Consider the following 25,586-nt stretch of genomic DNA (forward strand, 5'->3'; position numbering starts at 1 on the left):
ACCAATGTAGCTTAATCCCACTTTGGCCAGCGTGCCCCCCTCCCCCCCTATTCCCACTTTCTGCATGCGCTGTACAACGACTGTCAAAATGCTGGCACAGGATCAAGGCACTATCCTATGCGCAAGAGAAGAAGCTTTACCAAAAGTGACATTTGCAACAAGGTATGCAAGAATGCCCCCATGGTTATGTTGTAATATTGCATTGCATGGGTTTCTACAGGAGCTTGAATGGGAATGGCTCACGAAAACCAAGCAGCAAGGAAAATGCAGTACCCGGGAACGTGACAGCAGGGTTCTACTATATTAACTGAATTGCGGTATCTCCCGAGGTGCCATGCGCCTGCAATGCTCCTTTTTACATGAATGCTGGACAGGTAGGAGCATTCCTCAATACTTCCTAAAAGCTGCTGGAGTCCCGTAAGGAAAAAGAAAAAAAAAAAAAATGAAATTAAAGACAACCTCTCAGCCAAAGCATAACAAAATGAACAGCCTGCTGTAGCAGGCATCTTAAGGCTTATTGGTGTCACAGTGTTCCAGAACTGCGATTCCTGTGGGGATTCCTCACCAGAATCCGTGGAGGGGCCGTTGGCAGCTGCGGCTGCCACTGCGAGCCTAGCCTGAGCAGCTGCTGCAACACTGGAGCTGTGTCCGTCTGCTGGCGTGGGCGCCGTCGTCGTCACGGATGGTGAGGACACCAATGAGTTCAACATGCCGGACACTTCCGTCGTGCTCAGCAGTGCCGAGACGGCAAACTCCACGCTGGCAGGGTCCAACGTTGAGTGTGACGACCCGCTTGGCGCTGTGCTTCCCAGTGCAGGGGCAGCAGAAGATGTGCCCCCGCTACCTGACTGCCTGGAACTGCCGTTTGCTCCATCACCCGATGTTGTTGCACCTTTTAACCGTTCCAGCTGCTTGCGCTGCATCTCGAACAACTCCTCTTGGTGACTCTGGAAGCTCTCGTAGTCGGTCGTCGGAGCGGACGACGAGGACGGCACACTGCTGGGTGCGGTGGACACACCCGGGTGGTTGCCGCCGCTAGTCCCTGCTGCCTCAGTGGCACCCATGGGGCCACCCGTCAGGGGCTCGGGCCGCGACGACGGCTCAGGCAGCAGCCCCGTGCCATTTCGCTGCGGCCGAAAGTGCAACCTGCGCACCAACCAATGCCCAGTGCGTCACAGGGCGGAGGCAATGCTGGTGTCGGCTATTGCAGGCCTGCTCTTAACACACTCCAACTGAAAGGAAATTATTCGAGAAATAAAAGACTACAACCACAGTGGCCCCTAATTTAAACTTCTCTAAGCTGTAAAGATAACGAGATGATCACCATTGCCATAGTGAAGCCTCTTAATTATCTAATTACCGCATCATCATCCTAATTACCCTTCAAAGAGGTAATTAGGATGATTCGAACTGGAAGCCATGCAACTCTATGGCGTTGGGCTCGTTTATTCAGATATGGGCAGGCTTGCACTGGTAAATTCAGACGAAGGACCACATCGCGGTACAACTTGCGAAGCCCGCAATCATCCAAACAGAACACACAACTCATGAATATCACAGAATATGGCGCCCCTACAACACAGATGTGTGCGCTATGGCAGGTGCGACAACAACGGGAAGTCCCTGAATGGCAAAATGGAACCCAGAAGCGTAGTTTCATTTTCGCTTCTCCTAAATTCCTGCAATTCCACACCGCTGCCATTGGGAGCACAATGGCTAGCCTCCTAGTTTCAGTTTGGGGTGGCATCACGCCATCCTAATGGCCACAAGGATGCTTGACCATATGGTCTGTGCGTTGGAAGCATCCACAAAATGTGACGGGGCCATTTGTGAACGGGCACCATTGGTATTGCGTCACACTGCGAAAAGGACCGTAAATCAACTCTGGACCAACTCTTCGACATTCCTGACAGTGCGCGCAAAAGCCATCTGCGGCTGTGACAGCACTTGACGAAGCGACGAAAATATGTTGTCGGCAAGTCTGCATCTCAAGCATGAACAACTGTATTTCGGGCGATTATATAAAGTTACTGAGTAAAGTAAGATAAACGACTTTCGGCACTTTTTTCACACGCGATAATTCAAACTTTCAGACCATTCGAACATTTTTCGGGGCCTCTTGAAGACCGAATTAACGAGATTCTACTGTATAAGGAAAAAAAAAAAAAAAGAGAAAAAGTGCGTAAACATGTGTACACAAAGTAACCGGAAGTCAGTGCATGCCCACATACCAATAAATCACACTCATTCCGTATCATAGCTAGTCACTGCAAAAAACAAAAGAACCCTCTCCACAAAAAAGCAACAACAAAACTACTGAAAACAGAATATGTATTGTATTGTGTTTTATGGAGCTTAGGCAACTAAGGCTATCATGTGCCAAACACAGGGTTGATTGTGTGCTGTGTTAGTGTTTTACTGTACTGTTACAGACTTGCGCAGCACATTCATCGGCTTTCACATTCCCCCTAACACCTACACGGGTAGGGACCCAGCAAAATTTTATTACCTGTCCTTGCTTTTAAGCTTTTACTGTTTAGTTTATGATGTCTCTAATTGAGGGCTCTGCTGAATTTTTGGGGTGCAGCGCTGCGATGACACTTAATGAGTCAGAATATAAACACTGCGTTTAATACTTTCTTTCAGTACTGCTTCTACGGCTACTGATATGGCATAACTTTCAGCAGTAAAGATTGACGAGTACTGAGGCAATCACACTATTTGCTCAGAACTCCCCTGGATTATTGCACTTCCAACGTAATCTGCTATCTTTGATCCATCTGTATAAAATGCCTTGTGTGTTTTGTATTTTTCATCTAGTGAAAGAAAAACTTGCAATATGTGTTCTTGGGGAGTTAGCTTTTTATGTAAGCATGCCAGTGTAAAGTCACACACAGAGGGAAAACTGTCCCATGGTGGGAGTGGATCTGGTATATCGGCAATATTGGGAAGGGCATCTAGTAAGTATAATTCTCTGCATTTTTCTTCAAATCGGAGAAGCATTGGTCCGACTGCTCAGGGTTTACTGCTGAACAGAGTTCTGGACGGTGATGCAGTAACGATAGGATAACAGAGCTGTTTTAGAAGAGATCTTATTTTCTGTATGTATGCGCACGTAAGTCTGTCTGTAAGGGACAGTTTATTCGTTGCGACATAGAGACTATTGATGGGTGATGTTCGGTAAGCCCCTGTTGAAAGACGGAGGCCTGTGTTGTGCACTGGGTCGAGTCGTTTCAAGTATGATGGTCTGGCCGAGTCGTACACTATGCTTCCATAGTACAGTAGAACCCCGCTATAGTAAGCTCGGATATAGTAAAGTGAAACTGAAGACCCAGTTCATCTGCTATAGACAACTGTACATTTTCCCCTTTTATAGAAAAAATATTTTCGGTAAAAATCGGTTATAGTGAAGTGCGCCTGGCCACGGCAACGACTCCCACGATATGACATCACCGCCCGCGCACTACCTAGAATTGCAAGGAAAATAATTTTTTGTATTTCAAAACAAAAAATACACCGAGTGCCCTTTTAAGTGGCTTTACCACCACGCTTTGAAGCATTCAGGAGAAGCCTACTTTACGAAGGCCTTGGAGTCGTGAGGGAAAGCACGCAGCGCGTAGGAAAAAAAGAAGCTGTCTACAAACATGGAAAGGAGGCGGCGCGGTCCGTTCAGAAAGTAAGGGAGAGTAAAAGTGCACCAAGAAATAGGGAAGGGGACGGAAACGGCCGAACATTCCCAGCACAAAGCATGAGGCAGCGGAGGCAAGAAGTGGAGGTGCAGCGTTGTGCGGTCTTGCAGCACTTGACTGCCATGTGCATTTATCATTTATTGCCTTTTAAAAGACAAAAACAGCAAAACGTGACACCATGTTCATGCAAGGCTTTGATTTTCACATGAAATCAAACTAGGTTGTATTCGTAGCCACGTCCCCATATTTAAAGACATACTTCCACTAGATGTAAAAGATTTTGTAACTGAAAAAAATAAGAGATGGAAGCTATTTGAGAATGTTTTGTTCACTGAACAACAAGACGTGTTTAATAAGTGGCCATTTAACTACCAGACAGCATCTTCAGGACCATGTCATCACCAACAACTGATACAGTAAAGACCGTGATATAGTAAACATTTTTGCTGGTTCTAGTGACTTTACTACTGTATAAGCAGGAGCGTACCAGAGAGTGATAAATCCGAAGAAGACATGTCCTGTCAGAGCCCCACCATTTTTGTGACAGCACTTTAAGGATATTTAGAGCTCGAGAAGCTTTCTTTTTTAGGTTAATTATTTTTTAGGTTAATTATATTTAGGTTAATTTTTTTTATCAAAGATCAGGCCTAGCAATTTGTTTTTGTTTTACTGGCAGTGTAGATTCATGTAAATACAGAGCGGGGTCAGTGTGAAGTCCTCTTTTGAGGGAGCAAAGAATAGGTACTGTTTTTTTGAGGAGAAAATTAAAACCATTGTTGTGTACCCAAGCCGAGAGTTTGTTTAATGTCATTTGTATTTGCCTCTCACACACTGGTATGCGGGTGGATGTGCAGGCTATTTGCAGTCGTCAATATGTATTGAATACATAATGAACCTTGACGATTAGAAATTGGGAATTTTAACTTTGTGACAACCTGTTTGTTTTTAGTTTACCACAGCAGGGCAGTTTGCCCAGAACTTATAGCACCCGCCGACGCTATAAAACGGAGGCGCTGAGATCAGCGTTACCAGCCCGTGTTAGAGGAAAATAAAGATGTACAGCGCGTGCTCGGGGCGCAAGCACGGCACGGGCTGTTCAGAATGAGAAGCCTGCCACGCTGGTCATCTTGCTCCGCTGCGACCCTGCAAATTCGCAACAGTGGTGACTCCGGCCTAAGCAATGACAAACCCCAGAAACCTACCGCCCTCAGGCGACCTTCCGCCTGACGCTACCTTGCGCCAACGGGACGTTCTGGCCCAAGTGTCTGCAGATCTGGTTCGCCCAAGTGCAAGCCATCTTCCATCTGCACCACATCACCTCGGAGGCATCTCGGTTTCGTCATTTACTTTCCAACCTGCCTCCTGAAGTGGCTCAAGAGGTGGCGGACCCTTGGGCGATGCCACGTACCAGCGACTAAAGCAGGGCCTTCTGGACCGCACCACGGCATCCGAGACCGCCACCCCTCCCAGCTACTCACTAGCATGCAGCAGCTCCTGGGCGAAAGCAACGCCGACTCGAATGGTGCACTGTTGAGGCAGCTCTTCCTTCAACGCTTGCCGCAGTCCACCCGCCTCATTTTGGCTGCTGCGGGGGACTTGACCCTTGACCGCCTCGCCCAGCTCGCTGATCGAGTCTACGACGCGACTTCTCCTTCCGTCGCTGCCCTCTCTTCTCCACCGGAGACCTCCGTCATTTCACGGTTAGAGGCCCGAATCAATCAGCTGGCCGCTTCTATCGATGCCCTTCGGATGTCCTCTCATACCCAGCACGGTTTCTCCTCAACACTTCGCCGCCGTTCATCTTCGCCGAGCGGTCCACACTCGTCCAATCCTCGCAGTCCGCGTCTCTGCTGGTATCACCAAACTTTCCAGCACCGCGCCCGCCAGTGCACTCCACCATGCAACTGGTCGGGAAACGCAGAGCGAGATCACTGACGGCGGCATGTGACCTCACTCTTCAATCTGGCCGCCTTTTCGTTGTCATGGACCGCATTTCTGGCTGCGCTTCCTCGTCGACACTGGTGCCGAAGTCAGCGTATTGCAGTCCTCCAAGGCCGACCGTGCTTCCAAGTCACATGGGCCTATTCTCCGTGCGGCCAACTCAACCTCCATCGCAACGTATGGTCTCCGATCCCTCACTCTGGACATTTCGATGGGTCTTCATCGTCGCTGATCTACAGCAACCCATCCTTGGATCCGACTTCCTGACGCATTTTGATCTGGACGTCAGCATGCGTCGCCATCGACTCATTGACAGCAAGACACGCCTTTCCATCACTGGCGTTCTATAGGCTGTCGCTTCCACTGGCATCCGAACTCCGATTCCGTCATGCCCGTACGCCCAAGTCTTCACAGACTTTCCCGATGTCACAAGGCCTTGTAATCTTCATCAGCCACCCAAGCACGGTATAACCCACCACATTGTCACGTGTGGTCCACCTGTCGCAGATCGTCCACGCCGCCTCTTCAGTGAGCGTCTGGCTATTGCAAAACGGGTATTCGACCACATGCTCCAGCTGGGTATTATTCACCGTTCATCCAGCGCTTGGGCCTCACCACTCCATCTGGTGCCCAAGAAAGAACCGGGTGACTGGCATCCGTGCGGCGACTACCGGGCTCTCAACGCTCGCACGGTCCACGACAGCTATCCCCTTCCACACATCCAAGACTTCACTGGACATCTGGAAGGCTGCAAGATCTTTAGTAAAGTGGACCTTGTCGAGGCGTACCACCAAATCCCTGTTGAGCCAGCCGATATTCCGAAGGCAGCCATCACTACACCCTTCGAACTGTTTGAGTGCGTGCGCATGCTATTTGGGCTATGCAACGCAGCTCAAACTTTCCAAAGATTCATTGCTGAAGTGACGCATGGGCTCCCGGCGGTATTTGCCTACATCGATGACATCCTCGTCGCGAGTCGTTCTCCACAAGATCACGAGCGTCACCTCCGGGAACTCTTTCAATGCCTCCAAGAGTTTGGCTTGGTCGTCAATGCCCAGAAATGTGTCTTCGGCTCTTCTGAGCTCAAGTTCTTGGGCCACCACATCTCGGCGCTGGGAATTCGTCCATTGCCTTCTCACGTCCAGGCTGTGAAGGACTTTCCAGCACCCACTACCCTACGCAAGCTCCATAAGTTCCTGGGCCTAGTAAATTTTTCATGGCGCTTTATTCCGCACTACGCCGAGCTTCTTCACCCCCTGACTGACCTCCGCACCACCAAGTCCTCATCCCCTGCGATTTCCTGGTCTCCCGAAGCTCAGGCCGCTTTCACGGCTGCAAAACAAGCCCTCGCCGATTCAGTCGTCATGGTGGATGCTTCTAGCGTGGCCATTGGTGCGGTTCTCCAGCAGCAGATCGACTCCGAGTGGCACCCACTGGGTTTCTTCTCTCGGAAGCTCCAGCCTGCCGAGACTCACTACAGCGTATTTGGCCGTGAGCTGCTTGCCATCTACTTCACCATCCAGCACTATCGCCACTTCTTGGAAGGCCAGCCACTTTACGTTCTCACGGACCATAAGCCTCTGGTGTTGTGTTCCGTACGAACTCTTCGAGTATGTCGCCCGTGAACTTCGTCAGCTGGCCTTCATATCGGAGTTCACAACCAATATTTGACATATCAAAGGCACCGACAACGAGGCAGCTGACGCACTTTCAAGCATTACCACCATCGGCGTGTCTTCACCTGCCGTGGACTGGGTGCAGCTTGAAGACCCGGGCGCAGCTTGAAGACCCTGAGCTGCAAGCCCTGCGTGCCACCCCCGAGCCCTCCGTCTGCAGCTCGTGCCTCATCCGTTTGTACCCGGATCGCTCTGGTGCGACATATCATAGGCTCTACTGCAAACGTTCATCCCGGAGGCCTTTTGTCGTGCCATTTTCCATTCCCTCCACGGCATCTGCCATCCTAGCATTCTAGCCACGCAGCGCCTCGTTACCCAGCGGTACGTCTGGCCAAACATTAACACCGACGTTTGCCAGTGGGCCCGCTCGTGCCTTGCTTGCCACTCTGGCAAAGTGACACGTCATACCAAGACTTCCCCTCAGTCTTTCCTGCCGCCTGGATAGCACTTTGACCATATTCATCTTGAACTGGTTGGACCGCTTCCCCCCTCTCAGGGCCACAAGTATATTCTGACGATGGTTGACCGCTTCACCCTTGGCCCGAAGCCGTGCCAATTCTGGACATTACTGCGCAAACAGTTGCCAGAGCTTTCGTTTCAGCGTGGGTTTCCCGCTTCGGCTGCCCCGGCATCGTTACCACGGATCGCGGCCGCCAGTTCAAATGTGCCCTCTTCACTTCGCTCACACGGCTACTCGGCACTAAACACTGCCGCACCACATCATACCATCCCAAAACCATCCCATACCATCATCAAAAGAAACTACTAGTTATGTGAATTCTTTTTGTTAACCTACTGCAAAGTACTTTCGTTAATAATATGCACGCAGACACATTTTTGGCAAGCCAAGTGGAACGAAACTACTCATTCCCAGCTCCAGAATTGAAACACTTCATCCTCATAACGTGCAACACACTGCGCTTTTTTTTTCCCACCAGTACACGACTAGTGGTGTACCACAAGTTTTCCAGCACTGCATGCAATGTATGAAACAGGTTATAATTATTAACATCCAAATATATAAAAAATATACAATCCAAACTTTAAACACCTAGCCATGGCAATATAGCCCTCAAGATTAACGCTGTCGACGTGCAGAATTTTCAGAGCCTGAGCAAAGTGGATAAAGGCATTAAAGAGGCCCGTTGTGGTCATTACACAGTTCAGCACTGTTCAAAATGATTACTAGAGGCTTTTCGGTTCAAAGCGAATAGTGATTTTGTTTGAATAATTCAAATAGTGTTTCTGGTTTATAGGATTTTAACGTCCCAAACCGACTAGGGTTATCAGGAGCGGCGTAGTGGAGGGCTCTGGAAATTTCGGCCATCTGGACCACTTACAATGCGTAACCGCTTATAATGCGGGATTTGCAGGCCACCGGTCTGCCTACGATAGGACTCAATGTGAAGTCATACCGCTTAGTATGCGGTCGGTCGCATGAAGCAAAATATCGGTTATGGTGTGGTTTTAAAATCCGCTCGGTGACAGCACGAAACTGCAAGTGCACTTCCTTGCGCGGTACAGGGCTTCCTTGCATGGCACAGCACATCGCTCCACTTGTTTAGGGCGCAACACAAGTGCACGGTTCGCGTGCCTCTAATTTCATCTCTCCTTCAGTGCCCACATGCTATCGGCTTTGCACAAGACTGCGCAACAGCTACTCTTTTCCCTCTGTCATTCTTTGGCATTCCTCCTTTCTATGCATATGGGTCACACCACGATTTCTCGCCATCGCTCTTTTCGTAAAAGAGTGAGCAGAAACACTCGTGAATGTTTTCGATGGAGTTTATTCGCGAAATCACAGCACCGCATTTCTCACGCGATTGGTGGTGAACAGGGAAACGTTGGCATGTTCTTGGAATAGACGCTCAGCTAGCTTCCTGTGGCCTGTGCTGAACAATTCGCGGGCGGCGGTACTTCCATGTTGACAGAACGGTCTTGCCACTACAGTACACTAAACACACTGTCAGCCTCACCGCGAGGCTTGTTTTCGAACCAAATGGACTCGTTCTGAGGCGCCCCATATTCTTTGTGGGAACGAAGGAGCCAAATGACAAATCAGCATACTGCATGGAGATCCGACTGCGGAGGCTAGTGTGTGGGCATGTGCTGATAATAAGCGCATATGCAGTTCTGCGGCGGGAGTTGCGGTAAACTAATCTAAGTATGCAGCAGACTTAGTGGGCTGTTTTTCGTTCACTGATTAATAAGGCACCTTTGAAAGGGAAGCTACCCATCTAGCGTGTATTTTACCTAAAGCTAATGTTTTGGTTATACAGTTAAACCTCGATATAACAAAGTCATAAAAATCGGCAGCTTACTTCGTTATAATAAAATTTCGTTGTATCGAAATTCCGTGCCTAGCAGGCTGTGGGGATTCACAATCCCCTTCCTCCATGATAACGCCCGCGCGTAATTAACATGCGTGATTATGCGCGCTGGCAGAGAGGTTTGTGGATGAGAGGGCATGCTGGCCACCCCCCGCCGCCTCCCGGGCCTGCGGCGACGCTGCCGCGGGCTTCCCTCTTTCCTGCCGGCGTAACCGGGAGACATCATCTCCCGTTCCGTGTCGAGGAGCGTGACTGTAGCAACTCGCTCGGGGTTTTTCGGCGAATGGGCACGCACGCGCGCGGTTCATGATTTCCGCCGAGGAGACCACGGCCGTCACCGAGAATCGCCCATTGACCATAGGCACTTACCGCAACGGGATGTGAGCGAGAAGCCGTGTCAGGTGAGAAGACTCTTCCTCTCACCTCCTTGGCGCGCTTCCCCATTAGGTGGTTTTTATTTCACCCCCGTACGCGGCGTTCGCTCGCTACACGGTGGTTGTTCTTAATTGCTATTTCTTTGCCGTGTACTCGAGCACAATAAACTATGTTCGAGTACGTAACTCGGTGTTTGTCCCCTCTGGCCCGAACCCGCCGGAGTGGCGATTTCTCGCACCGCGGGTTGGGGATCACAGCTCTGTCTGCTAGGGCTGGCACGTCGGGGCTAGAAGGCGATTGTAGCGTCTAGCCCCCCCGTGGCGCATTCTTGCGACAATGAACCCCCATAAGGCGTAAACATTACCAAAGCACTTGCCAGTTGAAGGACTTCGTTTTTATTTCCTCTGAAAGTAATTCGTGACCTACTTTTGCGTCTGCTGAGCTATCAGAGATGGCTTCACACTGCGTTCATAGGCCCACAGGGATTGCATCGCTTCTTGCTGTCCTGTTTGTTTGGATTCACAATCCCCTTCCTCCATTATAACGCCCGCGCGTAATTAACACGCGTGATTACGCGCTGGCAGAGAGGTTGGCGGAGGAGAGGGCATGCTGGTCACCCCCCGCCGCCTCCCGAGCCTGCGGCGACGCTGCCGCGGGCTTCCCTCTTTCCTGCCGGCGTAACCGGGAGGCCTCCTCTCCCGTTCCGTGTCGAGGAGCGCGACTGTAGCAACTCGCTCGGGAGTTCTTCGGCGAATGGGCGCGCACGCGCGCGGTTCATGATTCCGCCGAGGAGACCACCGCCGTCACCGAGAACCGCCCGCTGACCGTAGGCACTTACCGCAACGGGATGTGAGCGCGAAGCCGTGTCAGGTGAGAAGACTCTTCCTCTCACCTCCTTGACGCGCTTCCCTATTAGGTGGTTTTTATTTCACCCCCGTACGCAGCGTTCCCTCGCTACACGGTGGTTGTTCTTGATTGCTATTCCTTTGCCGTGTACTCGAGCACAATAAACTCTGTTTGAGTACGTAACTCGGTGTTTGTCCCCTCTGGCCCGAACCCGCCGCAGTGGCGATTTCTCGCACCGCGGGCTGGGGGTCACAGCTCTGTCTGCTAGGGCTGACACGTCGGGGCTAGAAGGTGACTGTAGCGTCTAGCCCCCTCGTGGTGCATCATTCTTGCGAGAATGAACCCCCATATGTTAAAGGGACAGAACACTGGCCAAAATGTGTCATGAGATTATGGTGGAGATGAAAAGATCTTGCCTCATATAGTACTGATCGAGCAGTACAATATCAAAGAAAAGGGGCTTTACAATTTTAATTTGCCATTGAAAATCGCATAAAAAATCGCATGCGCTATCCAGCGGAGAAACCCTAGTACTTTCAGTGTAGACTACCACTTGACTACATGCAAGCAATATATCGCTGATTTTTGTAACTGCACATTGTTCTTTTTTCTTCTAGGAGTGCTTGCCATAATTTATTATATTTTGCGCTCTCTACAGTGCGCTCTTAAAAAAAAAAACACCCCTTCTTTCGCACCGCGAGAGGTATGCTTTCAGGTTTTGCCACTAGATGGTGCCACAGTGTTTGCAATTTCGTGAATGAAGCAATGACAGTGCCCACTAAAACTTTCGTGGACGAGGGCGTGCGTGATTGTGCCGTAACAGCATGGAGTGTGAAACTGAAAAGGACGTTACTCGACGCAAAAAATGTCTGATTACTGCCTGGCGAGTGGAAGTTATATTTGTCTTCGGTACGTCTTTTTTGTCGACTACCAGTCGTCATAGCGGTCGCTGCTCATGGTTTCCAGCATCGGACTACATAAAAACGGGCGCATGCATTGATCGAAAAATTCCCGGTAAAAATTTCCTACAGCGATTCTAGCAAAACCGTTATGCAATCGAACATTTTAAACATCAATCTTTCCACTGCGGCGAAAAAAAGCGAGACCTAAATTCCAGTGTTCTGTACCTTTAAACTCACGTAGTGCCGCAGCACGTCAACTGCGTCAAGCAATTCACGGTTGCTTAGGGCTTCGCCGTCTTCAGCGTCACTGCCTGGGTCCTCCTGCGTGTTTCCCCGGATGTCTTGCACGATGGAGTCCTCCGTCACTTCATCGGTAGCAACAACGCAATTGTCGGCCTAGAGGAAGTCCTCCAAAGCAACACTGCCAGGAACGGCCCCGTCACTTTCCAGGCATCTCCATGCTTCTTTGTGGCCGGCCTGATCGTCTCCCTCGCCGTGTCCATGTGCGGGCAGCGAATGGAGCTCCTTCATTGGCCTCGGCGCTGTCGCGTTCTTCAGGGGCACTCGTTCCAGTCGCAACGTTCTCAAACCCGGCCTTCCGGAAACAGTTCTGAATCACATCCTTCGACGTCGCCTTCCAGGATGCAGCAAACCTCTAAAGCTTGAAAAATTTACACCTTGGTGGGGTGTTTCAAGCGGAGATTGAGCAGCAGTTTGTCAATCAACCGAAGACGATACGCGCACTTCACACTGTTTATTAGTCACTGGTCGAGAGGCTGAATTAGCTAAGTACAGTTCGGTGGGAAAAATCGCAACTTGACATTTTTCAGCTCCACGTCGTTGACGTGATGGGTGGAACAATTGCCCACCAAGAGGCAAACACTGCGGCCGTCATGCTCTATTTCCTTGTCAAACGCCAGAAGCCAGTCGCGGAAGATGTCATGGGACATCCACGCCTTCTTGTTGAAAGTGTACTCAACTTCGCATTCTTAAAACATTGCGGCTTTTTACTTTTGCCAATCAAAAGCGGCACCCGCTTGTAGGTGGCATCTATGTTTACGCAGAGAAGAGCTGTGATGCGCAGCTTGCTCTGCTTCCCACCGTGACAGTGATCCCCTTTTAGTGCTAGAGTCCGATTTGGTACCATTTGATAAAAAAATCCAGTTTCATCCGCATTGTACATTTCTGATGGCTGGTACCTCGTCAGTATTCTTGGCATTTCTTTCTCCAGCTAAGTAGTGGCTTCAGGTGTGTAGGCCGACGCCGACTCCCTGCAGAGCACCCGCCCAACAATCCCATTACGGGGCTTGAAACGGTGGAGCCAACCACTGCTAGCCTTGAAGGCGTCCTTGTCAAGCAGGCAATCGAGCTGCAAAATTGCCTCACTCACTGGCACATTCTCTGCTCTGGCGTCCATAAACCAGGAGAGCACAGCCTTGTCCACATCTTCGTAAGTAGCCGTCCTCAACTGCTTACGCTCGGCGCTCGTGCCACCCTTTGCAGAGCTGAGGATGAAGTCCTTGGCCTTCAAGATTGTTGAGAGCGTACTCTAAGATATGACAAATAGAGCCGCAACGTCCTTTCTCGCCTTTCGAAACGGCTTCCAGAATTGCCGCGTTTTGCTCGAGTGAAAGTGCTTTCCGCTTACAACCACTCCTGGCGGCAACGCACGTGGGAAACCAAAGTGAAGGAGAGTCGAAATCTGCAAACTGAGCGGCAACCAGCGCACAAACGTCTGCGGAAGCGGCGGCCACGCGAGAAAGGGCCAATGACAGACGGGCGTGCAAGCTGACGCATCAGTCTCCGCAGGCACGGAGAAGAGGTTCTTTGGATTGCAGCAAAGAAGCAGGGCAGGAAGAAAAGGGGAGGAAGAAATACGAAGCCGCCGCTCTTCTTGATTTGCGACAAAGCAAAAAGACAGAGGGAGAGAAAAAAAAGAAAAAGCAGGAGGCGGGGGCACGGATACTCTAGCAGCTTATTGCTTATCTCTTGCTTGAAGGGAGCGAAGCCACACGCACCGGGAGGCCCGACACACGGGTTACCCAAGTCTTGCGCTGGCAACGCTTTCCCCTTAGCCGTCGTCGCCTATGAGAAATTTTTGTCCTTGTGGGTAAAATTTATTTGTCTGAAAATTTCGTTGTAATGAAATTACAGAAACACTTACTTCGTTATATCGAGGCAAAATATATATGGCTTCCAATGAGCATTATGTTATGTATTCCTTGTAACTTCGTTATACTGAAGTTCGTTATACCGAGGTTTAACTAGTGTGGTACCGCGGTCTACACTGTACACGAAGCTAAAACTATAAAAGCAAGCATTCCAGAAAAACAATTCGTGTGAGACCAATAATTAGAGACTTTAAATACCAAATATTCGGATCGAATCGAATACATATCAAATACAGTATAACCTCGTTACAAGAGACACTCAAAGGAGCTATGAAAGACATCTCTTATAAACAAGGTCTCTTGTAACTAGAAGCTCTAAAGATACTAATGAGTCGAACTAGATCAGTTTATTACACATCAGCATAAAAGCATATTTAAAGAAATTCATGCACATAAACAGGAAATTGTTCAGAATGACTTAGAGAAACCCTTCGTAGGCACCCAAAAAGGTTGTCCTTAGTAACCGAGTGTCCTGTAACCATGTCTCTTGTGTGCGATGTTGTTGAGGGAAAACTCTGCGGTATAAACTAATTTTGGCAATTTTTACTGTACGTGGAAGAAAACAGAGCACCTAACCTAAAGTGTTTTTTTTTTTGTGTGTGCTGAATACAAACGTGCAGTCTATATTTAAATATTGTGTGTCAATTTTGAAATACTAATTTGGACTAATCGTTCTGCCCGAGTTCTTAATAACTTCCTATATAAAAAATTGCTAAAATTTGATGTCTACGTTTTCTACAAGAGCCAGGGAGTGCAACTATATACCATTATTTTAATTTTTGCTTTCCTGGTATAAACCTTATAGACTCGTCAAATACATTCATTAAAGTGCAAAAAATTTCAATGCGAAATCTAACTAGTATAATTAAATTTGTAAGAGGAAATTTTTAAATTGTTTAGATCTTATTGCACAGAGCAATTTATCAGCTTTTAAATGCTATAATTGTTCATATACGAGCGCTACACCTGGAGATATCATGGGCAACGGTACGTGCAGTAGCCAAAAATCCTATTTTGAGAAAACAAGAAAATAAGTTTCAAAACAAGCTCAGAATTTATTTATTGTAAATTGAAGCTTAGATATCAATGGATCTTATACTAAAAACCTCGTTAATTCGCACATGCCACCGGTCCTTCCGTAAGTGCACTGCACTAGCTCGGGCTAATCGTCACCAGTGCTGGTGGGTTCGATGGCTCCTTGTGCGTCCGAGGCCGCCGTTTTCGTTTTTTACTGAAACATGAGCCGTTCAAAACTTCTGTTTTCAACCAGACATCGCGGCGGAGAAACGCGGTAGCAGGGCAAATGGCAGACGACACTCTTTTATGCAGCAGACGATGCCTCCCGGTGTCCAATCGGAAGCCAGGATTTGCATCAAGTGGTACAAAAACACCAATGGTCTGCGAGATTTTAGCATTTTCTGCAGTAGTTTAGCTCCACTGTTGCCGAACTGAGAACCGTTTCCCACCAGAAGCAGAAAGCAGAAGAGTGCAGCTTTTGAATGGTACCAAATGTCCGTGCTCCGTTGCGCCTTTGCCGCGGGGTGCGAGGTCGAATTTGATCAATCTTGAGATCTCTTTATGAGCGAAAATAGTTGCATTACTGTCTTCAACATCTATTAATGTGATGAATACTATTCGGAGGACTGTAATCTTTCCGAAATTGGTTCTTCAGAATCTCTAGATTCCAATAAAGACTAATTCAGAAAAGCAATTTTTTTTTGTGTGGTTTTTCGCCGTTAAAGACCCGAGTCTCCCCTTAACATGGTGAATGCAGGAAAACCAACCAAATCATTTTCGAGTGTCTCCTGTAACCATGTCTCTTGTAACAAGATTTTACTGTACTGTGCAATTCAATAGAATATTCGGACACCCCTACTAATGGAAATCACCTTACAAATTAAATAAAAAGAATTGGCAGAGAACAATCAGCAATTTGTTCACACACTGTGACAGAGATAAATGTGAGTCAAGTTCACTGCTAGAGATTGTTTTCTATAAGCCTTGCCACTCTGGCATACACTCTCTCCATGGTCCTGTGAAAAATATAAATGGCAAGGTTCTACTACATCCCACTCAACTTCGATTCGAGCCTCCCGCAGAACCCCGGTTGCAATTAAAGCCGTCCACAGGTTACGTTCCTTTACAGCAGCTTCAGGCATCCTGTCAATTACAGCAACCTGGCACTGTGGCCCGGGATCACGTAATGTGTCTATTGCAAAGCCAAACGAAAGATAAGCTCATAGCTTTACTATATATTAGTTAAACTGCTACGCAGCACAGGACAAATGCATCACTCCTACATTCTTACCACTCGTTCTTGACCTCCGACAAGAAGTCGTTGCTGGGGGGCAGGCCATTAGGCATAGACTGGTTTAGCGCTATGTCCAGGTCTGGCCAGTAGGTGTCCAAAGGAGTCCATGCTCGATCCAGCAGTATCCTGAAAAATTCAAAAACAAAAAAAGAAAAAAAAAGGTGCATACCGCCCCATGAGACAACAGAAGCGATTTGCACATTAACAGGAAAAACCAATCAGGCACATTAGTGAACATACTGGTTATCAAGGAGAGTAATTCCTTGATAGTAATTCAATATCGGTTCACTCAAAATCTCAAGAGAGCTCGGGCCGAGAGCCTTTCTCGGCTTGGTCACATGTAATCCGAAAAATTTGGGTGTATGGAAAGAGTGCTGAGCAGCGCTGCAACCTTGAGAACACCCAAGATGAGCTGACAATCAGGATGAGGTATAGGAGCACAAAGAAGAGGGGGGAAATTATCGTCCCTTCCTCTCACTTTGTCTGCGTAAGTTTTTGGGATCCTCCACCTTGTACTGATATGCGCTAAAAAGCCCAGCTACAGGTACTGATGAGCTGATGTAGCGCTGCCACAGGAATGAATAAATTTACCAGCAACCTAGGAGTAATGTCGACTGATTTACGAGGCTTAACATCCCAAAAGAGACTCAGGTTATGATTGCCACTGCAGCAGAAGGCCATGAATGATTTCTACTACCTGTGCTTCTTTGACGTGCACAAATACTGCGCAGCTCCATTGAAAAGAAGCTGCCTTGGTCAGGGTGAGACCCGGGCAGCTAGACTCAGCAGCCATGAGGCCTAATCACTGAGCCACAACAAGATGGTGCCTTGTAATTAGCCTACACAGCATTTGAGGCCTAATCATGTTACCTATAAGCACTGGTCATAAGGTTAACTGGTGTTTTTGAAGGCCTTGCGGCATAAAGGCAAGCGAATGCAGCATCACGAGTCGCAAGTAGCCTTCAGTCAGCCAGGTTAGCACCACAACTCTAACATTGCAATGTTGCAAACACCGTGGAACGTACGACGATCTGAGCCAATCGGAGCAGTGCGGGCTGCATAAATGCGTCCTTGCGTGCCGGTCATCCTGCGACTGGTGGCTCCAGTGTCATGCAGACTTTCTCAGCCAGCTTAACATGTAAACGAAATGCTTGCCATATTTTTCCAAGAAAATAAAAAAAGGGGGCGAAACTGCCTTTCCAATATCTGCAATAATTGTCTGAAAAATAGCTAAATACTGCTCAAGTAAAGTGCTTATTAAAGGATACTATCTGCTGTGGTCCCGGAGCCCTCATCAGACTGGAGAGCTGTGGGTTTCACAGTGCTGCTAACTACTTGTGGGACGGAGCAACCAAACGTCGACCAAAGCTGTGCGGAGTGCAACGGCAGTGGCTTCAAAAAATGCCTGAACACATTGCACTTGCTTCACTTACGAGTAAATTGAAAACTCCTCGATATCAATATCTTACACACTCTTAAAGAGTTCAACTTGATCAGGTTCTATTTCAAGAAGGCACCACTAAATAAATATCCCTTGCAAATTGCAAGGAGCAGCCAATTGCTTAAAAATGCTTGACTTTTTTTCTCCAAACAGAGGCAGGTCTTTCTCACAGCTGAGGATGTGTAGAAAATACGAGGAAAGTTACTGCTGTGACAAGTTCTCGTTAGCTGGAATTCTGCTGCCATCACGGATAAGGAGAACATCGGCAGTAAGTCAACTGATCTCAAATGTTCACCAGCAACCATAGAAGACATATAATTACAGCTACGCGGTTCTCATTTACAGAGTCAACGTAACTGCAGCACAACTGACCACTGAACAAGCGCAATTTAACATGCACGCATGAAATGTGATTATGTTAGGCTTCCACAGGCCAGCGCTCATAATACATGCACGGCAGATAAACACCTTCTTTGCCAGAAGAACATCTCAGAACTGTTTCTTGACGCAACTGCAAAGTATGCTGTATCAGCATTTATGGAAGTCTGAGCAAAACTAGGCATGCTGAACAGATTTTTCTTTTTTTCCGCTACGCACTGCACCCTTGGAAACGTTAAGTGGTTGATCTTGGCAAGCAAGAGCCCCATGCACAGGAAAGCTAATTCCTTGCAAGGGTGCAACTGCAGCAGTGGCTCACCTGCCCCCTCTGCCTATCCTCCGGCGGGCAAAACCGATACAGTGGGGCTTTGGCAGGTTCAGGGTGGTTAGGCAGTACCGGTATTTGCGCTCTCCAGCACCTCCATCCTCAGGACTGGCCCAGGGGTAGTTACCGAGCCGTTCCAAAAGGGGCTGCACCAAGGAAGGCGACGCGGCACGTGAGATGGGCGTGGTTGTGTCAGCTTCCAGCAACCAGCCCTCCCACAACTAGATCAAAGATCAGGGCTTCGATCGAGTTACTACCCGAGGAATCGTTAACTAGCTCGAAGGTCAGGGTTTCGATCGGGTTACTACCAGAGGCATCGTTAAGACCCACAGGGTGGCTGCATGCCTTGCCTCAATCCACGCCGTAAAGTGATGGCAGCTGTTGAACGATCGCACATGGCTACGGAATATTAAACCACAGAAAAAGCACATCTTTCTGCTTAACCATCTCAAACCACTAAAACACTAAGAGATATCACCACAATCATTATTTATCTGTCGCTCTACTGTTAAAGTGTGCAATAAACTTGGGCAGAATAGCAACGTACAACAATTGATATAGAGCTTTCGTCTAACAAAGTGAACCAGCGAAAGACACAGAAACACAAGAAGAGAAGTACACGGGATAGTGTCTCTGTGTCTTTCGCTGGTTCAATAAGCTATATTCGCAACAACTAGCCGAAATGGTCACCATGTTAAAGCTTTCGTCTGTCAAAGCCAAGTGAACCACTCTCCTTGCTGGTTGCGTTTTTAACTCTGCTTCTACCCCTCTCTCTCTCCTAACATTAAAGCTGAGTTTACATAAGTGTTACTTGCATCTAGAATATGGCACTCTGCCTGGGACAAACAGAACTCTTGGCACCATTCACTGAAACACCGGCCACTCTTCATCACCAATGGCAGCAGCCCAATCACATCCAGAGCACAAGTGAGATTTTCAATCAGCTCTGTTCTTCACCACCCACGGCCACCCTAACCTAACAAGTTTCCTCATCTCTCGTGTCAGCCCGACTGCCTAGAATTGCCCTTTGCCATGATTTCCTTCACTAAGAATCCACCTTGTTACTCTAACGAAACATATGAATGGACACCACAGTTCACTAACACAATGTTATGTCAGGAACAATGCCACCGTCTGTTCTGAATTTTCGTTTACTTATCCTATTCTTTCAGCTTGAGACTGACCAGCTTTTAAAGTCGCTCGGTAAATAAAGTGATGCGTTTTTTTATTGTGAATTCATTTTTTTCAGACTGCCTGGTTTTCTGGAAGCTTTTTTGGGCCCCAATTGGTTGGCAACTGTACACGAGGCTTGCAACCATCTGTGATCAAAATATCAATGCTGTTTTTAAGAACCAACTGATCGAAGCCAGTTGCATGCCATTATACTTACATTTAATACTTAAATCTGAAATACAGCCTGCATACAACAGGACGCAGACATTAATAGCAACAATTAAAAACTGGCTGTAGAGCATTTAGAAAGCGGGAGAGGCTTTCTTCATGTACTTGAATGAAATTCCTTGAGCCTATAAAAAATAATTTTAGCACTACTCTAATATATCACCACTGTTACATCCCGAGAACACTTTCTATTGTTCATTTTTATCCGTGCCTTGTGAAAAGACCGGAGAGTTAATCAAATGTGACAGACTGGTTTAACATTCGTTGAGTCTTGCAGACATTGCACACGTCAAGACATACTTAACTTTTTTTAAAAGAATACTTCCCAGCGGATTTCAGCAACCAAACTTTAGGACAGCATGGAATACGAGGCATAAGGGCAGATGCAATGATTTTCGAAAAATCGCATACCTTTGACCATTTCTTTTTTTTTCATGATTTCAAAGCCATGTCCTTCCATTAGGCATATTCTGAGTATGCCTAATGAGAAGACATCACCTAGTAACAATGTTGTCATAGCGCATGCTGTGAAGAGCTTGGAATGAGGATTAAAGTGTAGGAGGCTTACAGCATGGTAGTTGCAGTACTTCTTCCTTCGGAAAGCATAAGGTCCATCCGGATCGTTCTCATCTTCATTGTCAGATGGCGATGTGACCTGGGTTCAGAAGGTGGCCACTTGTAGGCAATCACATTTCACGTAAATGTTGTGAAGCATGAATAGATGCTCTGAGGTAAGATAGTACGTAGCAGCAGGGGCAATGCTGAATTCTTCTGAAATTGTGTGCGCCCAGTTATGATGTTTACCTCGGCAGAATGCTGACACAAAAACTTTGGCAACAATCTGAAGAACCTCACTCAACTGTCGACACACCTTCCAAAAGTTTGCACCGACTTTTCGCACCTGAACAATTCCTACACTTCTCTGCAAACAAACCAAGTTGCCACGCTCCACAGCAGTGCAACATTTGGCTGCAAAGTATGTGGAAAACCGATGAAAGCTACATCAGCCAAGAACTTGCGACTACTGCCTCTATATATAATGCGCAACTATCGCATGCGAAACCAAAACTACAGTGCAAGTACTCAAGTAAACCAAGTAAAAAATAAAGAAAACTAATTCACATAACTGCATGCACAACAGTTGGTGAACTTCTAGCCCTGACCTATAGCGAATAATTTTATGCATATGAATGGACTAGTGGATTTGGGCGAAAAGGAAGATAAGAAGCGTGAATGGATGCCGAGAAGTAAGATAGTGTGCTCACCGGTGACAATGCCTCATCATCCGAGCTGGGCATGTCCGAGAGGCCCATTTCCAGCTCCGACCGGGCGTAGCTTACTTGGCTTGGACACAGACTAGGGATTTCTTTGTTTCGACGCTTGGTGTATTCGCGCTTCTTCCGTGGTATTCCATCTTCAGACTGCAGCGCAAAAATGACAGCCCCAGCATCACAAGGGTTGCGTGTCAACATCCCCAGAGGCGCAGTTTTCAATAACCATGGACTTTACTACATGTCAAGATCAAACTAACCTAGACAGCTTTTTACAAGAATCTCAATGGCTGCAGACTCACGAAGTTGGAAGCTACCAATAAATAAATTTTGCTAGCTGCATACAAACTATTTATAAACACTAACCAGTTATGCTGCCAGATGCATATTGGAGCAGCTGCACTCTGAGCCTGGATAGCACTTAAGAGTTATCTGTTATTACATCCAAGAACACGATCATACAATGATCGTGCCGTGATGTTAAACATGTATCCAAACCCCCCCTGCTTTTTGGATGTCTACTACACTTGCCAAAGAATGCTTCATCACAAAGGGTTACACTACAGACATTTTCCTGGACCTTGGCAGTTACCGGTTGTGAAATTTCATGTACAGTGAAAATGGAATAAACGCCATAAAAATGCACCAAGCAGAATGCACCTTCGCATAATCTTTCAAACAAAAACAACAACAATGATAACAATAAAAAGTAATATGGCACAAGAGAAGAGACATGCCGTATGCATGCCCTGCTTATATTTACGATGGCCAAACTTAACTAAACCTGGGTTTTGTTAGCAGGCCTGTAGACCATCGCCGCCAAGAATGCTTGAGACGTTTTTACTCACCCGATGTTTTGACAACCTAGATTCTTGCCTTGACAATTGACTATTATTTACAGAAACATAGCTCGGCCTAGAATTCTTCATGGCCATGACTTCTGCCATTATCTGGCCACTGAAGTCACCCACTTGGTACCTGCAAAAAAAGAAGTACAAGCTCAGTTAAAACTCTTCACTGTGCTTATGAGAACCCATTTCAAGGCAAGCTAATGCACGCACTACAAGGGTTAAAAATGTTTCTTTAAAACAGCTCAAATCGCATCTAAAAGAGGCAAACATAAGAAAGACTATTCTTATTTTGTTTTATGAGAAAATGTCTGCACGTCGGGGTATGTGTTTCGAATGTTGAAATGGCGTCCACCCACAAGTGCTCTACACGACATGCATACCCTGACGTCGGCAATTAAGTGAGTTTTGCAACGTTGCAGATTGCCGAGAAAACAAGCGACCAAAAAAAAAAAACGGTTCTGAAATAACCCGGTGAAATGAGGCCCGAGAACTGCAACCATCATAGGGAGCCCAGAAGCTGAACAATTGTTTATTTGCAAGCACTGCTCCTGGGGCTGACAGCTGGTAACACTGCTAGCTGCAAAGGCAGCCCAAACACCGTCACAAAGATTTTTGTTCTTTTCCCCCTTTTCTTTGTTTCTCCCCCTACTTCTTGTTGGGTAAGATAACATGTTGCGGCGAGCATGTACAGTCAATGACAGATATATCGAACCCAGACGTGTCGAGTCATTGCTTACGAAGTACGCTACTGAATATTTTACCGAACAGTTATAACACATTTCATGTACCGAATAGTACACAGTACATAGTACACAAAAGGGGTGTCTCTAGCATTAGCAAAGTGCATTTCACTCCAACGTGGTATGTAATGTATTCATTGCCATGCTTTATATGCCGAATCATCAACATACTGAATTATATTGTGACCCCCCCTCCAAGTTTGGTACATCGAGGATCTACTGTAAACTCATGTTTCTTCCGAAATATAAACAGTTAAAAGCAGCACTTCATTGCGCTTTTAAAATTTTTTTCTCTTTCTAAAAAGCTCAACATGGTGAAACTACATAGCTACGCATCGTGTGAGGGAAGACTCGCGGCTCACCTCTTCTCGAACACTTCTATCGTGAGGTGCAGATGTTCCCTTTTTGTCTTCTCCCTCCTCTTCACCATCTCTAGAAGTGTCCTGAAATTGCAATCAATAGTAATCAGCACTGCTGCACGCAACAGACGAGATGTTTTCACTTCATCCTAAATCAACCCGCCTATGCACTTGCCATTCCATTCTTCCCTGACTGAGTGCACCTCGTTCGGTTACACAGCCTTTATAGGGAAACCAGCTAGACACAGGACACACAACAAATCACTAGTGTCATCTTGATTAGCCCATTACAATTAACTTCACTGAGTAAAGCACAGATCTGTGGGAGAAAAACAAATAAAACAGCAATATGTTGTTTCCCCTACACCACTGGCTTAAAACGCTTTACTAGTAATGGCATGCGTCACTTCCTTTGGCATGCGGACCACATTAATCTTTCATTAAGAAGACAGTTTGTTGTCTACTGAAATACAGCAGCTGCAGGCAATTTCTTACTAAATACTCTCAGTGGCAGAGTTACTTCGCAGGCGTACGAAGGCTGTAGTTTCAAGACAGATCAGCCCATCCAAACTCAAGATAAGACAGCAAGCTCCACATTTTTTTTTTTTTTTTTTTTGCACAGTGGCAGCCTTCTAATGAAACAAACTTTTATGCAGTATTTCCTGAATATTAGGGCGCATGAAATAAACTTCTTCAAAACATCCTTCCAAGCATAATAACTACAGCGTTTTTTTTAACTGTTTGAAGAGAACGTCTTATTGTTCAGTTTTTTTGTTTAAGGGACTTAACAATGTCCAGAAATATAATGCGGCACTTTTTCAGGTTTGCAGACAAACTGCTAATCTGAGTCAGTGCCCTCAATGGCACAACACTGATGTGTGGCTGAGAAATAACTTGAACTTGCTTTGTTTAATCAGGTGATAAATGATGAAGCCGGGCAGCTGTGGAACGTCACTTGAGCTGTCCTTTACGAACCACCGTGCAACATCGTCAACATTGACTTCCACGACTACACTGGGTGGCTTGCATAACACACATTGCCATTAATTTGCATGCTGTCATAGCTGATGGACTTTTAGGAAAAGAAAGTAGCTGCTAAGTGGTACAATTACAACGTCTAGAATACAATACCTCCACAAAGATACTTACACTGCTCTACTTAAGTCCCTTCGCAGTTTCAACATTTTTTCATATGATGCTTCGTCATTTTTCCGGTTCTGAAGGCAAAACAAAAACGAAATATGAATCCACGTTCGTCAACAACCACATAATGCTCTTCACAGGACAACAGTCTCATTCTTCCATTCAACCTCAACTGCTTCTAGCCCCAAATCAGACCTATCAGACTGCTACATGCTTTTCGGTTTTATCTTTTCTTTTAGCTCTGCCTCTCCTCCTGATTTGTCTCTCACCTGTCAGCGACCACTGCACTAAAGAAGCGGCAATGTAATACAAAGCTGTACCATTACACAAATACAGTCTTTGTCAAAAGTTTAGAGACCAAGGAGTTTGTTCCTGAGCCATACCATGTTGCTCGTAATGCATTACCAGTGTTTAAAAATTACTTGAAGATAAGAAGTGTTTTCCATTTGCCCTCTCAAATGTGTAGAACTTTGATGAATGTTAAAGGAGCCCAACTACATGGTTTATGACCAAACCCCTCGGGCTCTCTATGACAAAGTTGACAAAGGCTGTACCTGGAATGTACTGGAAATGCAGGAGTTGGCATGCAACGCTGACATGTATGCACGTCAAATAAAGAAGTCACAGTGGGGAGTGGAGAACAGAGGCACAGCAAATATTAAATAGCAAGAAGCCCTGGTATTGGCAACTAAGGTACTGGCTCCGAAACTAGTACTGGGAAGGCTCCTACACGGACTCATCCCTCTCCAGGGCCCCTATGTCTATGGATGAGTAGGTAAACAATGCAGTGAAAGCAGCTATCGAGGGAAGGGGTGCAACCCCTAACCTTTCCATCTCAGACACCTATAATTTAGCATTCATTTGCATTCAGAAGTCTTGACTTTGATGAGAAGTAGACTTTGCTTGTACGTGAATCGCAGTTGATGAAATTTCCTTCAAACTGCATGCAGCGTAGTGGTCATTTTAAAAGCAACCCACGGTAACTGCGGGAGTGTCTCTGCTGCGCAATTCACACTAGAAGAATCAGCACCTACACAACTCGGTCAAGCTTTTAACGGAAAGTGAAACACTCACTTTTCTTGTCTGCATTTTTTCCGTTCTTCTTCGAAAGGCAACGTACGGATTGCTGTTGTTTGATCCATCCCGCTTCTCAGATTTAACTTGAGGCACCAAGGGACATTGCTGAAAAAAGAAGAAAAGAAATCAACTTATATTGTGAAGGCCCAGGTGGAACAGCAGGGTTGGAATAGATGGGTACACCAGAAGCGGCAAATCAGTGCAAGCGTGTAGGCGCAACACTTCAAAGCAATGCAAAGTATACTGGCCGGTGTAAGGAAGAGTTTATTTGTGAAAGACTGGAGGAAATTTGCACACACTGAAGAAAAAGCACAGGAATAAACTTCAGGGGACCTCAACAAAGCACTTTCTTCAGTTGA

General features: G+C 46.8%; 1 protein-coding gene across 1 annotated transcript in view; it reads right to left on the reverse strand.

Moving 5' to 3' along the window:
- Positions 1 to 25,586, reverse strand: part of E(Pc) (Enhancer of Polycomb) — an 80,049-nt gene that overhangs the window by 16,663 nt on the left and 37,800 nt on the right. Inside the window, exons 5-13 of the mRNA XM_084607162.1 lie at positions 25,225 to 25,332; positions 24,157 to 24,224; positions 23,011 to 23,091; positions 21,906 to 22,035; positions 21,052 to 21,207; positions 20,355 to 20,441; positions 18,380 to 18,531; positions 16,239 to 16,367; positions 566 to 1,146 (exon numbers count right to left, since the gene is read on the reverse strand). Coding sequence (XP_084463288.1) covers positions 566 to 1,146; positions 16,239 to 16,367; positions 18,380 to 18,531; positions 20,355 to 20,441; positions 21,052 to 21,207; positions 21,906 to 22,035; positions 23,011 to 23,091; positions 24,157 to 24,224; positions 25,225 to 25,332 — 1,492 coding nt within the window. The remainder of the gene's footprint in view (positions 1 to 565; positions 1,147 to 16,238; positions 16,368 to 18,379; positions 18,532 to 20,354; positions 20,442 to 21,051; positions 21,208 to 21,905; positions 22,036 to 23,010; positions 23,092 to 24,156; positions 24,225 to 25,224; positions 25,333 to 25,586) is intronic.

Source organism: Amblyomma maculatum, chromosome 6 (assembly GCF_055883805.1).
Source record: "Amblyomma maculatum isolate TAMU_Amacu chromosome 6, ASM5588380v1, whole genome shotgun sequence".
In the NCBI taxonomy this organism is placed as follows: domain Eukaryota; kingdom Metazoa; phylum Arthropoda; class Arachnida; order Ixodida; family Ixodidae; genus Amblyomma; species Amblyomma maculatum.